Consider the following 21,026-nt stretch of genomic DNA (forward strand, 5'->3'; position numbering starts at 1 on the left):
GGGTCAGTGTGTATTTTAGGATTCCTCACCCACTCCAGCCAGGCTTGCGACCAGCAGTGTTCTCTACACACCCTTTCTTCCCCTTAATTGTAATGGCAGAAAAATCACGGCAGAAGAATACTTTGCCATCTAGAGGTCTTGCAAACATTTGATGACTGTTTGCAAACCATGTCCTGTAGGAAGATATAGCTGTTGTGAATAGCGTGCGTAAATGCTATTTTAGTCAGTCACGGCTGGGACCAGTTTGGAAAGCTCTGGCAGATACTGCAACCGCAAGTGGCAGAGGATTATGAATTTTATATTTATTGAATGCCCTTAACTGTGTAAAATTATTTGTAATTGTTTCTCCTTTATTAGTAAAACTAATGTTTTTATTGAAATTATTATTAGAAATCACATCACTCTTTGCTGAGCCCGGGGCACTTACTTTTGTGGTTTTGGTGTTTTGTAAGTGCTAAAAATAAAATGTAGTAATAGTGTACCTTCCGCAGAGAGGGAAGGTTCCCTTTTGATCTGTGTCCCGTTCAGTGTAGCTTATTGTCCTCTTTTATAATTAAAAGCTATTTTAAAAGTGGTCTGTGGCTGTTTGTGTTACAGGATCGCCCCCGGACGTTTGACATGCACTCCCTGGAGAGTTCACTCATTGACATAATGAGAGCTGAAAACGATTCAATTAAAGGTAATTTTAAAAATGTAACTCTTTGATTTTAATCAGTTAAAATTATGTATTACTTGTGTAATCTGATGAACAATATGGAAAATATTATGGATTCATATTTTGTATCTACTTCCATCAATTTTATGCATGTACCTCTTTTTGTTAAAAAATCAAACATATTCGATAGGCATCCACTGTAGGCCCATCATAACATTAATTAAGAGAACTATAAGAGTACTTACTAATTGCTTACGGTGGGCAGGTAACGGGAAAGACCTGGATCATACATATCCTTTCCTTATATCTCAGGTAAGACCTGCTTAGTGACTAAAATCTTGTCTGTCCACTCATGACAGTGACTATACACTGGGAAGAGTTCAAATGTTGATAGTTTTTTGTCCTAGTTCACATTTTGTTAAATGGCCAAGTTTCAAAGTTAAAATGAAGTTTTGTGGTTTTTGAAATATTTCCTATGTATTATGTTAAGTAAAGAACAGTGCTATTCCTACCCGGATTCTGGCCCCAATTCTGTGACTGATTAGCTGTGTGATCATGAATAAGACATTTAAGTTCGAGTAGGCCTCAGTTTCTTCATCTTTCTAACAAGGGATTTAGAATCACTTTTACAATATGGAACTTACAATGGGGAGCTTTAAAAATAAAAGACAGATGCCTGGGCCCTGTCCCATGTGTGGGTGGGGCTTGACATGTTATTTTTTAATGTATCTATTGATGCTCATGTGTAGCCAGGGTTGAGAATGACCAGACTAGATATTTTCTAAGGGTTCTTCCAGCTCTGATTTTGTGAAAACTACCCCATAAAATACTTTTGCACAAAAATCATATTTTACTTGAAAGCACTTTTTAAAAAAAATTTGTGTTGTTTGGTATATTTAATCATTTCACTTAAGTTATTCGTGCTTCATTTATCTGTTCGTTCATTTCATGCATTCATTCATTCATGCATTCATTCATTCATTCATTCATTCATTCAATGTTTATGAGCCTGCTTTGTGCCAGACACAGCTTGCACTGGGGTCAAAGGTGGCAAGGCAGCCGGCTGCTTCAAGTGGTGACCAGCCTGGTCCAGTTTTTCCTTGAGTTTGGTTTATCATATTACTGATATAGTAAAGCTAAATATTTTTCAACAAATGAATAGTGGTTAATTTTTTAATGAGGAAAGCTTTTTGGTGTCTGGAGTATATATGAAAAATATATGAAAAAAATATGCATCCATCTGATGAGGTAACTTTGAAATAAGATTCTTTTGAAGGTTTTGACTGATGTCCTCACAGAATTCTGCTGGTTGACTAATTTGGATGCCGACTCTGTGTCTGAGAGGGGATCCCTCTCTCCCTCAGAGACCGTCTGGCTCTGCTTTTCCCACCTCTTAGCACTCGGACTTTGGATCGTGGGTCGTCCTTCAGCCTCTTTGACCCTTCTTCTCGTTTTCTCATCAGAAAAATGAGGAGAGTCTAAGGCCCTTTCTAGCACCAGAAAAAACTGCACACTCTTAAAAAGTAGCTAAAGGAGAAATCTGAATAAGGTCTGTGGATTGTACCAATGTCAATTTCCTGGCTTTGTACCATACGGAGTGCCCCAGAAAATGTGTACAGATTTTAAGAAAGGAAAAAACTGTATTAAAAGTGTAATACTCAATATATACTGATAACAAAAGATTAATACAAGTCATGTGTATACATTTTTTTGGCACCCCCAGTAGTTATGTAAGATGTTACCATTTAGGGACACCGGATAAAGGGTACATGGGACTATCTGTACCACTTTTTGCAACTTGCTGTAAATCTATAATTATTTCAAAATTAAACGTTAAGTACAGAAAAAGAAGTTAACGGACATTTGTTTATTCTTAATGTATTTGACTCCAGCAACTTTTTTTTTTGAGAGCATCTTATATACTAGATACTAGGGATAATAAATAATTAGAAATCATTTTTCTTGATATGTACTTGTTCTTGTATTAGAGAGAGCACAGTTTACAAACAGCAGCAGGTGAAAACAATTGATTATGTGATGCTCTAAGATGCAAGGCTCTGATTAGTCCTCAGTCAGGTATAAGAACTTGCACACGTTATCCTCAGGATAACAGTAGCATTTCCGTGGTTTCTCAGACATAGTAAGGACATCTCTCTCAGGTCTGTTTCTTCTCTCTTATTGTTGAATGTTTGTGTAACGTTCTGCCTTTATATTCCCTTTCTAATTTCCTCTTACCAATTTTTACCTAAATTATTAAGTTTCTTCAACCTGATTCTGCAGGGATAACCAAAAGTTAAGTCTGATGACCGAAAAAAATTAAATCTGATTGGCATAGTCTGGGAATATAAAGGTTTTATAAAATTGTGGTTTATAAGAGGAAATATGGCAGAATGGAAAGACCAAGGGTTTGGGAGTCAGATAGATCTGGATTTAAATTGCCACTCTGCCACCACAGTTTGTGAAGATTAAATGACATGATGTATCTATAAAACCCAGCATGTTGCCTCGTTCATAAATGACACTCAATAAATGATATGGATTATTACTAAACGTCTATTAAGTCTGTTCTCATGCTTATCAAATGAGAAAGCCAGTTTCAATTTAAGTTGAAGTGCCAAGGTGACAATATATTAATTGAACTTTGTATATATTTTCCTTCAAAGAGCAATAAAGAATTCACAGATGAGTTATGGTCCTAACATGCCAGATTATAGTTATGCTTGACATATATATTTTTTTAACCAAGATAATGAACTTTATATCACTGTAGTCTAGCACTGCCAAAATGTAGATTTGCTCGGGGGAATACTTTATTTCTCGGCAACTCTCTTCTGATTTAGACAGCTGTTAGGAAAACTAGGCCTGCTTTTAACAATGGTTCTGCTTGTTTTGTGAGGTTTTGTTTAAAGTGATAATAAAAGTTGAATATCTTTTTTTAAAAAGTAACGTATTGTCCTTTTAAAATAAGTATATAAAACCTGACTGTCCACTTTGAAGAGAAATTGCCTCTCCACGTGCTCTGCATCTTTAGAAACGGAGAAAACAGAAAATGGGCATTAATTCTATGAGACTAATAGAGAATAATATGCCTCTCAGAAAAAAAGTGTAAAAATTTAATTAAAAGAACTAATTTGAGAGTTGTTTTAATAAGACTCCATCATATGAAGGCAAATTCTATATTTGGGTTCATTTTATCTTAAAAATAACTTCATAAAATATATTACGAATGGCCTCATTTATTTTTATCTTTCATTTGCGGTTCCTCATAGAAATGCTATTTGTATGTATGTATTTAAATAATAAAGCCTAAAATTGATACAAGAACTACAAGTTCAGTGAATTGATATGGCTATATTACTTGCTAAAGTTTAAAAAAGAAAACAGAAAACTGAATTTACCTTTCCCTTTTGGGGAAAAAGAAATCTTCCTTAACATAATGGGGTTTAAAATTTTTATTTTTGCCATCAACAGATGGCAAAATGCTTAATATGCCTAGAAACATTCAAATATACTTTTTGAGTTTCTGTATAAATGTGTTATTGATTGCAACTGACTTTTGGAAACCTTTTATTTATTTTTTAAATATTTTAACAAAAGTGCAAAAGGAGTACCTAACCTTCATTTCATAATTTATATTAATTTTATTTTACAGTTTATTTAAATACAGTTCTTCTAAGAATTTTAAGGCTAATATTTTCTCCATGTGCAGAGGTTTAGCTTTTGGGAAGGAAGAGGGTCCCTCTACTTTATCCCTCTACTTTATCTCCATGTCCTTTCTCTGATCAGCTGGCGTGTCTGTATGTTATTTTCATCTGTGAAATTGTGTCGCCTTCTGTATAACCAAAGCCAGTGACAATCCACAGACGCTCCTCTCCAAAGACCAACTTTATTTTCTTTCCTGCCCAGTCTCATAAGCCAAGAGCCCGAGCTATAAACCGAATTTGAATTTTGATCTTCCAGGTGTGCATTACTAAATATTATTAGGCTTATCAAGTGTTTTCTTCCCCTAGACAGGAAAGTCTTTTACTCTTGTAGATGCTCAGATGATTGTTTGGGGAATATTGTATCTTACTGTTATTTGTGTTTTCACTTGTCTGTAAAATTGGGACTTACTGTTTAGTCATGGCAAGGCATGAACCAGGGGAAAGCCACATGTGCATATGTCTGTTTTCAGGCTTCTGAAGCACAGGTTGGACACAAATAAATAGATTCATGAAGCGGCATTACATTCAGTAGATAGTAGGAAAGACCTCTGAAAATTAAGGAGCCTTTTTATCTTTCCTGTGTGTGAAGGGAATGAAGGAATATAGATACCAACCAAAAAGCAGTAGTTTGTGGACTGGAGGCAGAGGGAGAAAGCACTGGAATAAAGAAACAGAAAACAGCACTTGAAACTTAGCAGATGTCAAACGGAGTAGAACCATCCACAATTTCATAAAAGTGGTCGAGTATTTTATATGCTATATATGAAAATAGTTTAATATCCAATTTGCTTCATTTCTCTAGAAAGCTAAATGAGACAGCAAAATTATTGAGAATAAAGGCAATCTGTAAATTGTCAAAACATTGTAGTTGTCCTTCAGATATTAATTAACTAAATTACGAGTCAGAACATCATCTTCTTTTTCCCCAGAGCATTGTGAAATTGGAGTCTTTTTCTCTTCATATTGTTATAGAGTGTATCTTGCTTTCAGTTTTTGAAAGGGGGACCTCAACACATCCATCCCAACCCCTCGAGTGTCAGACATTTAAAATACTTAATTAGAATGTAAGCAGTAATGACTGCATTCAGAAAAGCAAGTTATTTAAAGTGACAATCTTTTACCCATCCCCAGAGTGCCCAAGAAACCTTTTGCGTATGTCGTCAGTAGTGGGAGTACATTATACAGTTAGACATTACTGCCTCACTTGCTTCATGCGTTCATTTAATAAGAATTTAAGGGCTGGATCGGCTTCAAAAATGCTCTGTATTTAATTCCTAACTGCCGAAGGTATCATGACCTTGCATTTTAAAATACTTTTGATATATTTTTCTTTATTTATTTACACATTAAATTGGGATGCCCTTTCCCCCTCTGTATTTCATTGCTGTGGGTTTGAAATAAATGCATCAGTGAGAGGGCAAGTGAAAATTCCATCTGTGCCTCTTTTCTTCGTTGCTTAGCAAAACAATTCATAATAATCTCTCTAGAAGATCATGAGGCTCATTTGAAAGTTTAGTGCACAAAGCCTGTTTAATTAATTTTATATAAGATTTTTTATGTCTCAGTAAGAGAGTGACTATTGGGATAATTATTTAAATTTTGTATCTTTACAGTAGGAGAATGATGTTAGTGCTACTTGAAAAAAGATGCCATAAATAATAACCAGGAAACCTTACATTTTCCTTTGATCCGCTATTAATATTCCTGTATTCCAAATTGCAGTCACATATTCCAATTGCAGTCACTATTTTAAAGAACACATGTTGTGTACTGACACAGATGTTTAAGAACGGAAAGTGCATACCAACTTTATGTAGACTGAGAGCTCTACAGTCTATGAGAGTTGCTGAAAATAGGACTAAATTTTATACCATTGAGTTCTGAATTTGAATTTCTGAGTAAATAAAATTTTTAAAAGCCAAAGGAACTCTTACTAAAATAGTTCTGTTGCTATACTATTAAAATGATTTATTTCAAGTGGATTGCCGGTATCATTTCTTACAATATTTAACCTTTTCCTACTTAAGTCAGTTTGCCTGTAGTGATTTGAGAAAAGACCACTACGCACTGCTCTGCACCCTACTCCCGTCACCTTTTCCGAGGACCAGGAGGACATTTTCCTTTAGGGGAAATTTATGGAGCCTGGTACAAAGTGCCATAGAAAAGAAATGGATAATGCAAACCAGCTCATTTTACTTGGACTCATAATCAAATATCTCCTTCCAAGTCAGTTACCGTTATTTGGTGTTCAGATGTCTTCCGGCAAATTGGGGCACCTTGAAGGCAACAAGTCTTAAGATTCAGTCAGCCAGGCAGCGGCCCGGGAGCCAGGCGGGAGCCTTCCTGAACTGGGCTGGTTCTTTCTTGCTCTGTGTGGATGATACCAAGTGATTCGAAGTCACATAGCAGGGGAGTGGCTGCGGTCTCTGGGGAGTAGAAACTAGCCCTAGTTCTAGAAGCCTTCCGAGTCGTGGAGTAATAAGGTACACAGCAAAAAATACAATTTAAACTCGGCGGCAATGAACTTTTTTGTGTGACTGTTTAGAAACTACACGCTTTCCTTCTCTTGTGCACTCTCCCTTTCCTGACTGCTGCCATGGAACATCCTAAAATAGCCTCTCTCTTCTGCTGGGCTTAGTTGTGCCAGAGGATGGGACCTGGGCTTCTGTGTTGAGGTAACTTCCTTTGTGAGGAAGAAGAGGGCGAAGTAGTGGGGCACGATTTTCTTTGTGTTACTGGTGCAGGATGTATTCTGAATTCCGAACCACTGGCCCTTTCTGGTTTACTGTTGATCAGGATTTGGTAGATTCCTCCCAGCACCGTGGAGGCAGAGTTTACGAAAGTATGGAGTTTGAACAGTGTGACTACACTTTTTCAGACGGGGGGTGGCTGTTGGTGTCGTTTTGTTTTTGTGTGTTGTTTGTTTTGTTTTTTTAAGAGGAGGAGGGGAAAGGGAAATGCCTGGGAGAACAAAATGTGATGTTTGTGAACACCCATGTGCTCACAGTATTGGGCTGAAGTCTTCTTTGCTCTGGCCTCTGAACTGAAACCAGCTGGGTTCATGCTAACCATTCCTGTCCCTGTGCAGCTCCTCGTCTGCCCAGTTTATTTACGTAACACGTTCTGGTAAGTAGGAAGTAGTGATCCTCCGCCCTCTACCCTCCACATGTGTGTGATAGAATAGTGACCCTGGGTTTTCCTTTGTTCTGAAAATCATATAAGCAGTTGTCTGTCGCAAAGAGGAATCTGTATTATGTCATCCATGACGTAGGTCCATATTACTTAAGCAGTCCTCTTAGCTTAATCCTGAACATTGAGCACAAAGAATCTTATTTTGGGTCCATGATAATTGAGTGGTCATCTTAAAACATTGTTGCAACTCTGAATTTTACCTGGGTGACAGGTGAGAGGAAAGGTAGGCAGAGGAGAGAGTGACAGGAAACATTTTATGTTATTAGAAGTTTTAAAGATCCTAAACTTTTCTTTTAAAGAGTCTTTTAACTCATTACCTTTTTTTTTTTTTTTTTTAAATGTATTAAGGTTAACATATCTTATGGCTGTTGTGACTCAATTTTGATCGACACACATTCAAGGCAATAATGGGTAAAGAAATGAATTATATGTGACACTTAGAAATAATAAATCAGAAAACAAGCAGCAAGCAGGTAGCAAATTAACCACTGCTTTTCTGTAATGTTTTACATTTCACATTAAGTATTGTGTATAACTCAGTAAGTATAGGTATTACCATATGGACACACAGGAATAATATTGCTTCCCATTGAGAAATGAAATCTGAGCACTAACATTTAAGTAATAAGGTTTTCAGACTTTGCCACCAGTTCGTCAGTGTTTTTAGGAACCTCACTGCAGTACAAAAAGTAGGAGGTGGTCCTGCACATTTATAGAGATCCTTTTGTCCATGTGCCACGTCCAAATTAGTAATAGTATATTGTGTACCTTTTGATTGTGTCACTTGTTGTTTTTCTGTTTTTTCTGCTGTGTTATAAAATTCTGTAGAGAGGTGACTTGCTGTCTCATTTCCTGACAGCTACTGAAACAGCCCTACAGACTACTATCTCTGCTTAATGAAAGCCCTTTTGATTATGGAGAAATACAATAGGGGGTTGTCGTGATAGTCTTAAGACTTTCCTCGATCCTGTTACATAAGCCTGGAACATGTTATTTGCTGACTTTGAGGGAAGGGAAGCAGTGCCACCTAATTCATAGCTGTCATAAAATATCCAGGATTCTCTTTGCTTTCAATTTAGCAACAGGAAGGATGGGAAAAGTTGCACAGTTGTGCCACACAATTATTTCTTCCTGATGCCCGTGGAATTTCTGCCAGGATATTGTGTGCAGTTGATTGATTTATCAGCTGTACAGGCCTGATTTCTGAATTTCTCTGCTCACTGCTCTTTATTTTTTCCCCTTGCTATTGCCACTATCCTCACTACCATAGTTAAAAGAGAGAAAACTCAGTGAGTTTGTTGCTGTTCAGCAGTAAAAATTTGCAAAAGGAATACTTTTTAAACTAGTTACTACTTTTTGAATCAGATATTGAGATGGCCAGGCTGCCTGTGGGCTTTATTATTTTGTCTAATTGACTGATTCTGAATGTAGTCCCACACCAGTGCACTCCGTTCTAAATCCAAGGCTTTGTTTTATTCCGGGTATTACCTGGTAACCAGTCAATTAAGAACATCAGTGGAACTCTGAAGGGAAAGCAGTTCCATAATCTCTTTGGAATCCAGTTGGGTCGGTGCTGGTTGCTGTACATAGGGAAAGAGAAGGAGGAATCGACCAATTAGAGGACCCTTTTGTAATTCTTGAGAAACCAACAATAAAGTGCAAATCTTAATTCTGAAGAGCAGCCATGATTAACTGAAGTATAATGAACCTAAAAAAATAGTATAACTTTTTCTGGCTATAAGATTCCAAATACCAAATGCCTGGCATGGTTAATGAAATAGATTTAAATCAGCCACTTGATCTCTTTATTGTAAATGATTAGACGTTGTTAGCTTATAACAGACTTTCCCAAATCATAAGAAATAAAAAGAGAAGCATTTAGGATTGTGTTCATACCTGGCTCTGCCATTAGCAGTTATGTGGCCTTAGATCAGTCACTTCTCTCTAGATCTTGGTTTTCCTCACCTATGAACAGAGGGATTAAACTTCATGAGCTTTAAATTCCCATCAGCAATCCCATACAGTCTCTCTAGCGTGCTACTCCTAAGTGACAAAATTGAAGGTATTGGTAGTTTAATGACTGAAAGTAGTATATGAAGTTCATGTGAGTCTGGGTGTGGCAGGATTTCATATTGAGTAGCTTGTAAAAAGGATCTAACCAAAAATCGAATTGAGTTGGCTGAGTGAGGGCTTTGCTTGCAGACTGCATCTTTTCTTTTTGAGTTAGGCCTAAAAATATTACGTTTAGGAAACAGGTGTTAAAACTTGGCCTCATGAAATGTTTCTGTTCTCAGTTTGTGCACCACGGGCCTCGTCACTGGTGGGAATTATTTGATGGGGCCTGTGAACCCATTAGGACCAAGCATTCCAGTTAGATCATAGATCTGCCCTTTGGGTAGGCATGATGCTCTTCCCAAAGCATGTGGATGCTGGTGTAATGCAATTAAAATACATTTAAAGGTGTTGCTGAATTCATAGTAGCCTTTTATTATTAAGGGGTTTTTGTTTGTTTTGTTTTTTGTAGTTGTCGTACATACAGTAGTCACTGGAGTGGGGGCTTCACTGCTTATCATGGTGGGCAGCCTCTCTGAAATATTTTGATCAAAGTAGGTCTTAATAATTATAGAAGGTTATGAAACACTGCTCTAGAGAACTTCTCTAATTGTTCTGCTGTCACCTCCTACCATTAGACTGGTCCCCATGACCAAAAGGAACACAACATAAAAAGTTTAAGAGAGGAAATGGTGAGGAGGACAGAGAGGAATGAGGAGGTCACTTACCCTAGCCTCCATTATTAGCTCCACCAAATAGCGTTTTGGAATTTTGTCTCTGACATCTGAAGCCATCTTTTTATCCTTTGAGGCAGGTCTAGGATTGCAGGCTCTGTAGGCAACATGGCAGGGTGCAGGGGCATCATATGACAAGGGGGGTGCACCCTGGAGTTGGGTAATGTGGTAGCCCCGGTTAGGAGGGGAAGCCAGCCCTTTTTAAGCGACATGGTTTGTGGGAGTATCCTACATCTTAGCTTCTGCTTATATTCCAGTTCCACTGGCATTCGAGTATGTTCCATTACCAGGCAGTAGTACTTCAGAGGACACATTTGGTGCTGGTCTCCACTTTTCTTTCTTGAGGAAGACCTGGGTATTCTATATAGGAAGCAGTTCCCAGTGAAAGGGCTCTTGCTTTTGTCTCTTGTTCTGTGCCCCTTCTGAGAATTATCTCTAACCTAAGTCCTTTTATGTGAGTTGTGTGATCTCCGTTTTACAACTGAAGAAGCTGAAGTTCAGAGAGATGCTGCAGCGTCTGTAAAATCGATCAGCTAACTGGTACGTAGAGGATCAAGATCGGAACACACAGCCTCTGGCTCCTGATTCGATAGCTTGGGTATTTATTGTGTAGCATTTAAGAGGGAAACAAACATAAAAAAAAAAAGTATACATTTTTGTCTTAGTATGCTTTAGACAGAGAATAGGCATTCAAGTTTGTTAATTTCTATTTACGAGACGGTACAGAATTTAAGACCTGTATTTTATCATAATCTTCTGTAAAAGAGTCAGATCTCACACCTGTTGGTTTCTTATAGAAAGGTGCCTTATTGAGAGTAGAGGTCAAACTAGAATAGAATCACTGAGGAAACTTTTCCAAGCTGGCTCATTCTTTTCCCTGATTCACATGTGTATTCCTGAAGTGATTCAGATATACTTCTCTCCCTCCCCACCGCTCTTCACTTCGGACATATACTGTTTCCCTAAAAATAAGACCTAGCCGGACAATCAGCTCTAATGCGTCCTTTGGAGCAAAAATTAATATAAGGCCCAGTCTTATTTTACTATAATATAAGACCGGGTCATGATATGATATGATATGATATGATATGATATGATATGATATATGATATGATATGATATGATATGATATGATATGATATGATATGATATGATATGATATGATACTGGGTCTTATATTAATTTTTGCTCCAAAAGATGCATTAGAGCTGATTGTCCGGCTAGGTCTTATTTTCAGGGAAACATGGTATGTGAAGCCTAAAGCTGTGGGAGGCCATTCATACGACAAATGTGTATCAAGCTTCTACTCTGTGCCAGGCATTATTTTATGTATTTTATATATCAGGGAATAAAAACAAAGACTTCTGGCCTCATGCAGCATATCCTCCAAATAATTAGCCGATGTCTGAACAGCCCGCTAAGTATTTAGTTTTGAAGGCTGATAAATAAGAGGAAGACTCGGTGTCTTGAGTATCAGTAGGAAAAAATAGGAAGGGGGCCTTCTGAGAGAGAAATAATTAAAGGTGAAATTCGATCAGCTATGAAATTCAAGCACATTCTTGACTAAGGTTTCATAAAGTCATCAGAATTTATATGAAATAAGTGATTAGAGCCGATGACAGGTGTGCGTGGAAAGCCAACTAGTGACTTTGCAGATTGCCTGTTAGGGTTTGGACTTTAGAGACCAGTTTAAAGAGTGGCTTCTCTTCTCTCTGAAGTTCTAAATCACTCGCTTATGGTTCCTAGAGATTTCATAAGTGTGTCTTGATCTTTTATGCTCACGTCAGTGCAGAGAGCCATTGCTCAAAACCATTTTTACCTTGGGGCTGGTTCTACAATTCTTGATATTTATTCACTGATTCTTTTAAAATGGGTCTCTTGTTACACATGCTGTTTTTAATCAACTTTTTGCAAGGTAGGAGAATATTAATTTACTGCCTTGGCTTTTTTTAAGATTATTTCAAGCTTTTCTACTACCTGTTAGTCTCTTTTTTCCACTTTTCTTTCCATTGTATTATCCTTTTTTTGTTTTTGTTTTTTTAAACTGGATTTGGCTGGTTTAATTTAGACGAAAACTGTGCCATGTTTTTTTGAAAGTTTAAAAAACTGCCATTTATCACTGGTATCATAACATCCTCTTAAGGCAAGTTATCTTGTTGCTCTGTCCTCTAAATGTAGCATCGAGAGTCAGAAATCCTCTGGCAGGGATAAAAATAGCCTTCTTGCGTGCTGGTTTGTTGTTAGGTTTACTGGCAGTGGGAAATCTTTGGAATTCCTTAATTAGGTCAGCTCTTTGCTGGTCTCTCTCTAGACATTCCCTTCTGCCTGCCTGAAGTTCTTAGATGCTTTTAGATCTGGCAACTTTGTACCTGCCCTGAGTAATCAAAGCAATCCCTTTTATATGAAACCTTCCGCAATCTGTAGGAACCTAGCCCATTGACCTTACTTTCAGATGAGTGTTATTTTTTTTGCCATTATTACAATCTGTTTTTCAACTATCATATCACAACTGAAAATTTAATTTGAGCTTTTGGTACAAAAAGAAGATCTTCCCAGGCCTTATTAAAAGGAAAATTTTTAAGTTGAATTTTCTAAGTTTCCATTTCCTACAAGACTTCTGCTGCTTTGCCAGTTTGGCTGTAATAAAAAAAGTAAGGAATTAGGTTTTTTTTCTTCCTCTCCCCCAGAGAAGAATTATATCTCTGTTTGCAACCAAGAACACTTAACAAACTCTCATTTCTCTGAAGCTGAAAAATCCCCCAGATGACCACTCCCTTCTCCAGCTTCCAGTTTGGGTCTTATTTGGCTGAAAGGAATCTTTCCTCTTTCTTTCTCTCACAAGTGGAAAATTGTTGGTTATCTCTGGCGTATAGTTGGGGAGGGGACAGGAATTAATATTGATTGAGTACCTACTCTGTATTGGGGATTTTTCTGGGCAGTCTGCAAAAATTGTCTCCTGAGTTTCTCATAACAGCCTTGTGAAGTAAATGGAAATTTCCCTGTTTTACTGAGGTTCAAAGAAGCTAAGTAATTTGACCTTGGTCACGAGATGGCACTGGTCTGACTCTCTACCCTTTTCACTGCATGTTCCATGGCAGAGAGCCCACCAATTGCTGGCTTTGCTTCATTCATTCATTCAACGGCTATCACTGAGCACCTTTCTCTGCTCCAAGCTCTGGGATGTAACACCTCAAAATCTGTCCTCAAAGATCTGGTTGCCCTAAAGGAAGAAATAGTTTAGGAATAGACAGTGTAAATACAGTGTAGTCAGTGTCAAGTGTATTGTATGGAGCACGCTGCTTGGGGTAGGGAAGGCTTCCCAGAGGAGGTGAGACCTGAGAGAGAAGCTACCTGGGCAAAAGTGTGGGGGGCTTGGGTGGTAAGACATTGGGGCAGACAGGGAGGGGGGCATTCTAGGCAGAGCGGGGAACCCAGAAGGAAAAGTTAACGGGCCAGTCATTCTGAGTGTCTGAAGTGCCTAATGTGGGAAGGGAAAGGGCCGTGTACAGAAATGAACCTGCAGAGCTAGGCAAGGAAACAAGTATGTTTATAAGCCCTGGTTTTTAAACCGAAAGCCAGTTCTATCTCCTAGCGGGGTTTCGTTTAGCCTGAACTCTCTGTGTGTTTATTAATTCAAAGGGCTCTTTCGGAGGGGGACAAGTTGTCCCAGCCAGTTCCCCCGTCGTGATATTGCATGCAGACATCTTTCCTGGAACTTGGTTGTATCACAGGTAGGTCAGGAGGTAGAATAGGAATACAGATTTTGATTTGGGGCGTTATTTTGAGGTCAATGGAATAACTGATTACAGATAGTTACCTTTATATCATTTGGTGATAGAACATATGGAACACATTTTTATTAGTTCAGATTGATATGTGTTCTGCATTTGTATCAGCATAAAGTTGGTGTTCAAAAACTGAATTGATTTGCACATTTCTTGAGCTTTGCTCTGCGCGGTCCAGGTCCCCACAGCGCCATCTTGCTGCAGATCTCAGGCAGTGTTGGTAAAAATAGGTGTGGAAAGGCAGGTGGAGCACCTTTAAAAAATGATTTATGGCATTCTAGCTTTGACATACTTAGTGACATACTTAGAGCTACAGAAAAAGAGCAGGAGCAAAGGTGGTAGGAGCATCTCTAGTTAGACAACCACAACGTGTGTGTGTGTGTGTGTGTGTGTGTGTTGTGTAAATCTTTGATCTACCTCAGCAATGGGCCTAAGCCCTTACTTACCCTTTCCCTATCAGAAAATTTTAATAATGTTCACTGAAGACCCCTCCTTTTCTCTGGAGTATGGAAGATTTTATAGTGTGAGTCAATAAAGAAAACTGATGTAGAATTTCATACTACTTGGCACTTTATAGGACTGCATGACTTTATTTTGGACAGCCTCGTAGAGTTATCCCCTGTTGTCATTCCTTGGCCTGCACCATATCACCAGCAAGCTGGCATGACTATGAAAAACAGAAGGTCATCGCGGAAATCTAATAGCACTGTAGAGCACTTGGTATTTTTCAGTGTTTGTTTGTTTGTAATAGCAGCATTTATTGTATCCTTTCCTGCCGAATCATCAGCAAGAATATCTGGGTTATTTTTTAGAAAATCACTTAGCTCATTTTGAAAGTAGTGTATACATATATTGCTAATATATTAGAGTATTTCCTTCTCGTCCTTTCTCCTTTCAGCTCATTGACTAGGGTTACTTTAGTTAGTGTGTTACAAGAGCACAATAGTACATACTGTTCCTTTGAGCACCTCCTCCTCCCAGCAGTTAATTCTTAGTCCGGTTGGTAAATACTGGTTCTGTCCAACTCGCAAATATCTAGCATAGAATCGGCTAGCTGGAGTGTGATGTTTTCTAGGCTGTAGATTTTGGTAGTGTAGTTCCCCAGAGTCGCACTGTATCAGTTGCCTATATTTGGCCAGGTTGAGTCATGTCACCAAATATAGTCTCTGCCTTCTGCATGATGTATGCCAGGCTTCTGACTCCAAATGCCAGCCTGGCCTCCCGAGACCATTACTTCCCTGTCATAGCGTCCCTTAAGACCAGGACTGCTGATCAGGCAGTATTTCTTTACATTTATAACGCAGTCAATACCAAGAGCCTTCAAAGATTGAATTTTTCTCCACCAAGTAGTTTCACTTGCCTGAAATCCTAATGCCCTCCTTCTTCCTTGAGGAATTCGATTCTAACTGTGCCAAAACCTGGATTATGTGTATAGATAGATATCAAAAAACCAACAAACCAAAACCACAAACACTGGGTGACAGTCATATTTAGATCCATCAGTTGTTTTTATTTTACTTCACTTTATTCATTTGTGAAACGCTGGTGTTTTAAGCTCAGTGGAATGAACTCACTGAATGCTTACCTGGTGCCCAAACAGGAAACTCAAGGTACTAGGTGAAAAAAACAACAACAAAAACTCTAGTTCCTAAAGGCAGCTATTATGTAAGCGAGCTCAGCAAGTTAGCCAGTAGCAGAAATGATTACCCAAGAAGGTCGGCTGGTGCAACACAGCTACAAATAAAATTTGGCAAGTTAATCTGAAAAGGGGGGGGATTCCTTTTGGGGAACGGTACCCTAAAAAATGGTGGATCTGGGGGGAAAAACGTTTGAAAAATACCCTCCATTGGGACAAAGAAAGAGGGCCGCTGTCTCAGATGAAGGAGGGGCTTGTTGGTAATCCCGCCCTGGACTAGAAAAGGCAGAAATGCCGGTGATAATTGCGATCCACACCCCAGCGAGCATATTAGGGCAGAAATGAGAGGAGGAGAATGTGAAAGTGGCATGGCTTTCAGGAGATTTCCAGAAAGGAAGTGACAGGTATTATCCATGATAGATGTCATGAATGGGTGACTCTAGATATTATAATTATAGAAAGAATTTACAGCAGGATAGGGCACACAGATTAGGGAAACATTAAGAAAGTTTTTCAAAAAGGGGGGGTTTTGTTTTTTGTTTTTTAAATGTCACCGCTTATATTTTAAAATTGAAGTAGAAAGCATTACTGATTAACAAAATGTCACAGATGCCTTTGCTACTCAGAGGCCAAAATTGATTCCAGCCTGGCAGGACTCATAAGACCAGGTCAGAAAATTAAAAACAAGTATCACTTTACAGAGTTAAACTATGAGCCCTGCCAGTGATTCTTCAGTGCCTTATTGTCTTAGCTGCAGGCTAGAATTACTGCATTCAGAAGTCTGAAAAGCAGAAGAAATACCAAAGTTCACCTGCCTACCTTGGGGGTGGAGGGTGGGGTCTCTTTAGGAGACGTGCTGTGAGGCAAACTCAGAACTGAATCACGGGACACTTTTGTGCCTGTCAACTTGAAATTCTCCTCTCTCTCTCTCCTTAAAAGATACCCAAAAGGTGAGTTTCTGATGAGGTAGAACTTGACTTGTTAAACTGGCCCGGCCTGTTTGGTGATTTGTCCTTGGATTCCCATTGTTAATCTTCTTGCACGGCATCAAAGAAGAGGCATCATAGTTCTTAGGAAACAGCCATGATTTCAGCTGGCATGTTAGCATTAAAAATATTAGAATTCATGTATATCCACTGAGAAATAACCAAACATGTCCTTTTAACTTCAGCTTGTTAAATATTTTTGTTTCTGTATTGACTTACGTCATCTTTTAAAAAATGTCTTATGATAAATAAAAATGGTATGTGTGACGGATGCTGGTTCATTTATTAGAGGGTTTTACAGTTATAAAATGGATGCTGTGTTCTATTATAGAAAATCAGCTGCTACTTTGACTTCAGTGATTCATAAACAATACTCCCAGGTTTTTAACTGTTAAGGTCATGTTCTTATTTCATCATCTCAAGTCTGTGCTTTTTAAAAAATATACTTGTGACAGGTCATACAATCTGGGGTTGTCGTTAAAGCAATTCAGATGGAATTCACTGGACTTGGGTACTTTACATATTAGCATTAAATAATGAAGTCAATTTTTAGGAAGAAATTGAAATAATGAAATTAATTTTTACCTCCTCCTTGCCCATCTCCATCCCTACTTCCACTCCCTAAATGGGAACAACCTGAAATTTTAAGTAGAACACTTAACAGTAACCACAAAAACAATCCTTATATTTGATTTTAAATTGTAGGAAAATTATTAAGTTCAGATTTTGTTTCATACTAGACTCCCACGTTTTGGATATGGATTAATTAACGCTATATTAGCAGTAGAGAACAATTTTCTTTTTTCACAGCATGAGTTCATTTCTGTGGAGACTATTTAGAGTTGTAAGTATATGGCTATTGGATTGATAGGGCCACATTTTAGCTCTGGTTCCCGTAGTGCTCAGTGGAACTAGGAAGTGTCTTCCTGGAATCTTGGAAGGCTTGCTCCAGCCTCGAGGCCTTCGAGAACCTCTGCTTCCCCACTTTCCTTTAGCCTTGGAGAGCCTACTGTGGTTCTTTGGGGCAGAGGTTAGATTGCTGTTTCCTAATGGGATGTTTGTAATTCTGAGTCAATTTGAAATTGTCACACTACTGCTGATTTATACAATGCTGGACTGTGATAGATAATTAGCAGTCCCGTTCCCCTGTCCAGTCATTCCTTAGCTGAGCAAGAATTTGTTGAGGGTTCTCTACCATTCTTACGAAGGTGGGTGTCTGTGGAATATGGAGACTTCAACATGTTGCCAATAATGATTTTTATAACTTACAACCTAGAATTAGGTGTATGGTGTGCATTCAGGAAGGATTTATTGTCTGGATACCCCTCAACTTACATACAAAAATTCTTCCCAAACAGAAATGGTATTCCTCATAGATGGAGACATCCCAGGGCCATTTCCCCCCCCTTTATTTGTGGTTGGTTACCAATTAGGAAGATGCCGCATCCTCCAAAAATTTTAGTACCGTCACAAATTCTTTTTGGATGGGCATTGTCGGTGTCCATTTTAGGTCCCAAACTAGATTTTGGACCACTTAAAAATTCAAAGGAAACTAACCGAGCATTTGTTGAGTGCCTGCTCTGCTCTGGCCACTGTGCTGTGTGCTTTGGTATTTTCTAGAATGTGTAAGTGCAATGGTAGGTTGTTCTTTACCTTCTGTACTGATTTGCCCAATCGCAAATTTAAACCCATTAGCGTGTCTGTACATGTAGGCATAAGCCTGGCAATTTTCTTACAAATCATGTAGAAAAATATTACTGCTAATTACATACTTCTAAAAAGCAACAAAAACTATACACATGAAAATTTTTTTCACACTTACGGGGCAAAAAAAATGTGAAGGTTGTTATGAGTTGGTATTAGAACATACTGGTATAAAGAAAGTTACTTTGGATAGGGACTTAGAACCTGGAATGACCGAATAGTTAAACATGAGGGATATTTTATTTTCCTACTTTCAAACTTTTCCCGTTTTGAATGTTTGTGAATATGCTGATTGATGTGTCCTCTGACTCATTGCATTTATTAGCACAACAAAATTGTATCCCATAATAGAACTTTTAAAATACCTTACGTATTAAAACAGTTAATTCAGTTTGGTTATTGAATACGCTGAAACCATCCATGAAAGAAATAAATTTAGTAACGGCCTTCTTTTACCTTCAGGTCGTCTAAACTATTCATATCCAGGATCCGATAGCTCTCTGCTTATTAATGGTAAGTGCTCATTGATTCACCCCAGGGAAGTTCACGGAACTGAAACAAGCTAGTTAGTACTAGGTGAGAAAACATAGTAGGTATGCTTCAACAAGTAGAGACACGACTTGAGTGTGTTGTGTAATGATAATTGCAAGTTGCTATTACTTTATCAGATATTTTATGAATAATTATTGTGGCAAGAACTTTTTTTAAACTTTGAGAGCCCTGATTCTCTGTCTTGAAATTGGTGACCCTGAGAATAAATGAGAATCCCACAATGATACATAAAGGATGGCTTAATCTAACTTAAGATTCTATAGAGTGACCTTTGAAATGTCAACATGAAAGCCATTTCCATGTAGTTGGAAAACTGTTCCAGGAGAAAGGGTGGGTAATCAGAAATCCGAAACCAGAAAAAGCAGCCTGAGACCACAGGGCTTGACATCGCACAGGACAAGGTCATTCACTGTTTGCTGTCTAATGAGAACAAGAAACACGGAGTTTTACTGGCTTCTACAGCGCCGCAGGAAAGTCTCCTCACCTGTTCTCAATATTCCCAGTGTGCTGTTGAGCTCGCTTTTTACTGTATGAGCTTCAGCTAAAACACTGAATTTCACAGGGAAGGAGGAAGCAGCTATAGACAGAAGGAATTAAAGAATCAAAAAGTTTGATAATACTATAGTTTAAAATAATTGGGTGGAACACAGAGGTCTTGTGTACTTCTTTTCTACTCATTTACTATGAAGTGGATTTCAAATCTATGCGCTCATGGTGCCTTCCATTTGCCTAAATGCATCTTCAGTCCCACCGCTTCTAAGTGTTCTTGACTGAGTAGCTGTAGTCTCGTCATTCCAAAGACAAAGCAAAACCAAAAAAATAAAATAAAAATCTGCTCCTTGTCTATGGTATATTGTGAATGGGGAATTAAAAATTATCTCTATGACTGGACCTCTTTGGGGTTTGTGTTTGAAATCCGTGTTCTGTAGAACGTAGGTGAAGCCAGGAAAAGTGAGGAGATTTGATTTATGAGAGTGGCTGTGCGTGCAGCAGGTCCTCTGGAGACTATGTGGTTGATAAAAACCTCACTTGTCCATCAGACTTTGGTCTTTTCCTGCTACAGCTGCCAGAAATAAAGACAAAATATAATATTTCAGCATAAATGTGTGTAGATTGAAAACTAAACCCAGTGGTGACGGTGGCATCGGATAAGGGGGAATAACTTGTAAGGGTTGCCATTGTAGCGGGGCTTTAGCTTTTCCTGTGGAACAAGTTCCAGAGTCAGGTCTGGGTGTGTGGCAATTACAGTGAACCAGGCTTTCAGATACTGCTGTGTGATCTTAGGCAACGTGGTCAACTCTTCTTTGTCCCAATTTCCTCATGAAGTCACTAAATTAGATCAGTTGATCCATCTTTGTTGAGGTGAGAAAAATAAACACTAGTGGGTTTTCCTTAAAACTAAATTCACTCAATTTTCTAAAGAATCTGTTATGAGATTGTTTTTCCTTCTCCCCCTTCTCCCCTGTAAATATCCTTTTTTTTAATGAATAGATTAGTTTTTAATGATCTTCACTTGGCAAAGAAAAATAAGTAACTTATCTCCCTAAAAATATATGTTTTGAAATTTTATTAGTCCATAGATTCTAGAAGGGGATTAGATGGTTTTTACCATTGCATACATGGAAACTTTATTTATTATTAAAGGTGTACTTGGCTGAGGTTAACATTGTCTTAAGCCCAATGATAGGAAGATAAAGAAAGAACCAAGAGTCGTCAAAGAGACGTGCTGGCTCCTCAAGTAAGACCCCAGAGTGTGGGGTTATGACGGCCTCAGTCTCAGATCTAGTATTTTTGATCCAGGGCACCAGAACTTGATTTTGTCAGATTTGATAAAGTGTTAGTTCCTCAAAACCAAGTAAGTAAGACCAGATGTCAATTTCTGCATTTACATAATGGGGACTAAAGCTTCTAGGTAGACCAGATGCTGGAGTTGACTGATAGACTTAGTGTTTTTCTAATAGTAAAGTCTAGATTATAACAGAAGATTGTTTAGAAATTATGAAATTAGAACAAGTTGGGGATGGAG

The 21,026-nt window shown here is 38.2% G+C and overlaps 1 protein-coding gene across 4 annotated transcripts in view; it reads left to right on the forward strand.

The window, feature by feature from the left end:
- The window catches only part of CPEB4 (cytoplasmic polyadenylation element binding protein 4), a 60,292-nt gene that overhangs the window by 17,955 nt on the left and 21,311 nt on the right, over positions 1 to 21,026 (forward strand). For 2 of the 4 annotated variants that reach the window (XM_019741467.3, XM_019741476.3), the window contains exons 2-3: positions 598 to 679; positions 18,911 to 18,961. In XM_019741467.3, coding sequence (XP_019597026.2) covers positions 598 to 679; positions 18,911 to 18,961 — 133 coding nt within the window. The remainder of the gene's footprint in view (positions 1 to 597; positions 680 to 18,910; positions 18,962 to 21,026) is intronic. The other 2 variants (XM_019741485.3, XM_019741494.3) reach the window with 1 other exon arrangement.

This window comes from Rhinolophus sinicus, chromosome 5 (assembly GCF_057876585.1).
Source record: "Rhinolophus sinicus isolate RSI-liver-muscle chromosome 5, RSI-T2T, whole genome shotgun sequence".
In the NCBI taxonomy this organism is placed as follows: Eukaryota; Metazoa; Chordata; class Mammalia; order Chiroptera; family Rhinolophidae; genus Rhinolophus; species Rhinolophus sinicus.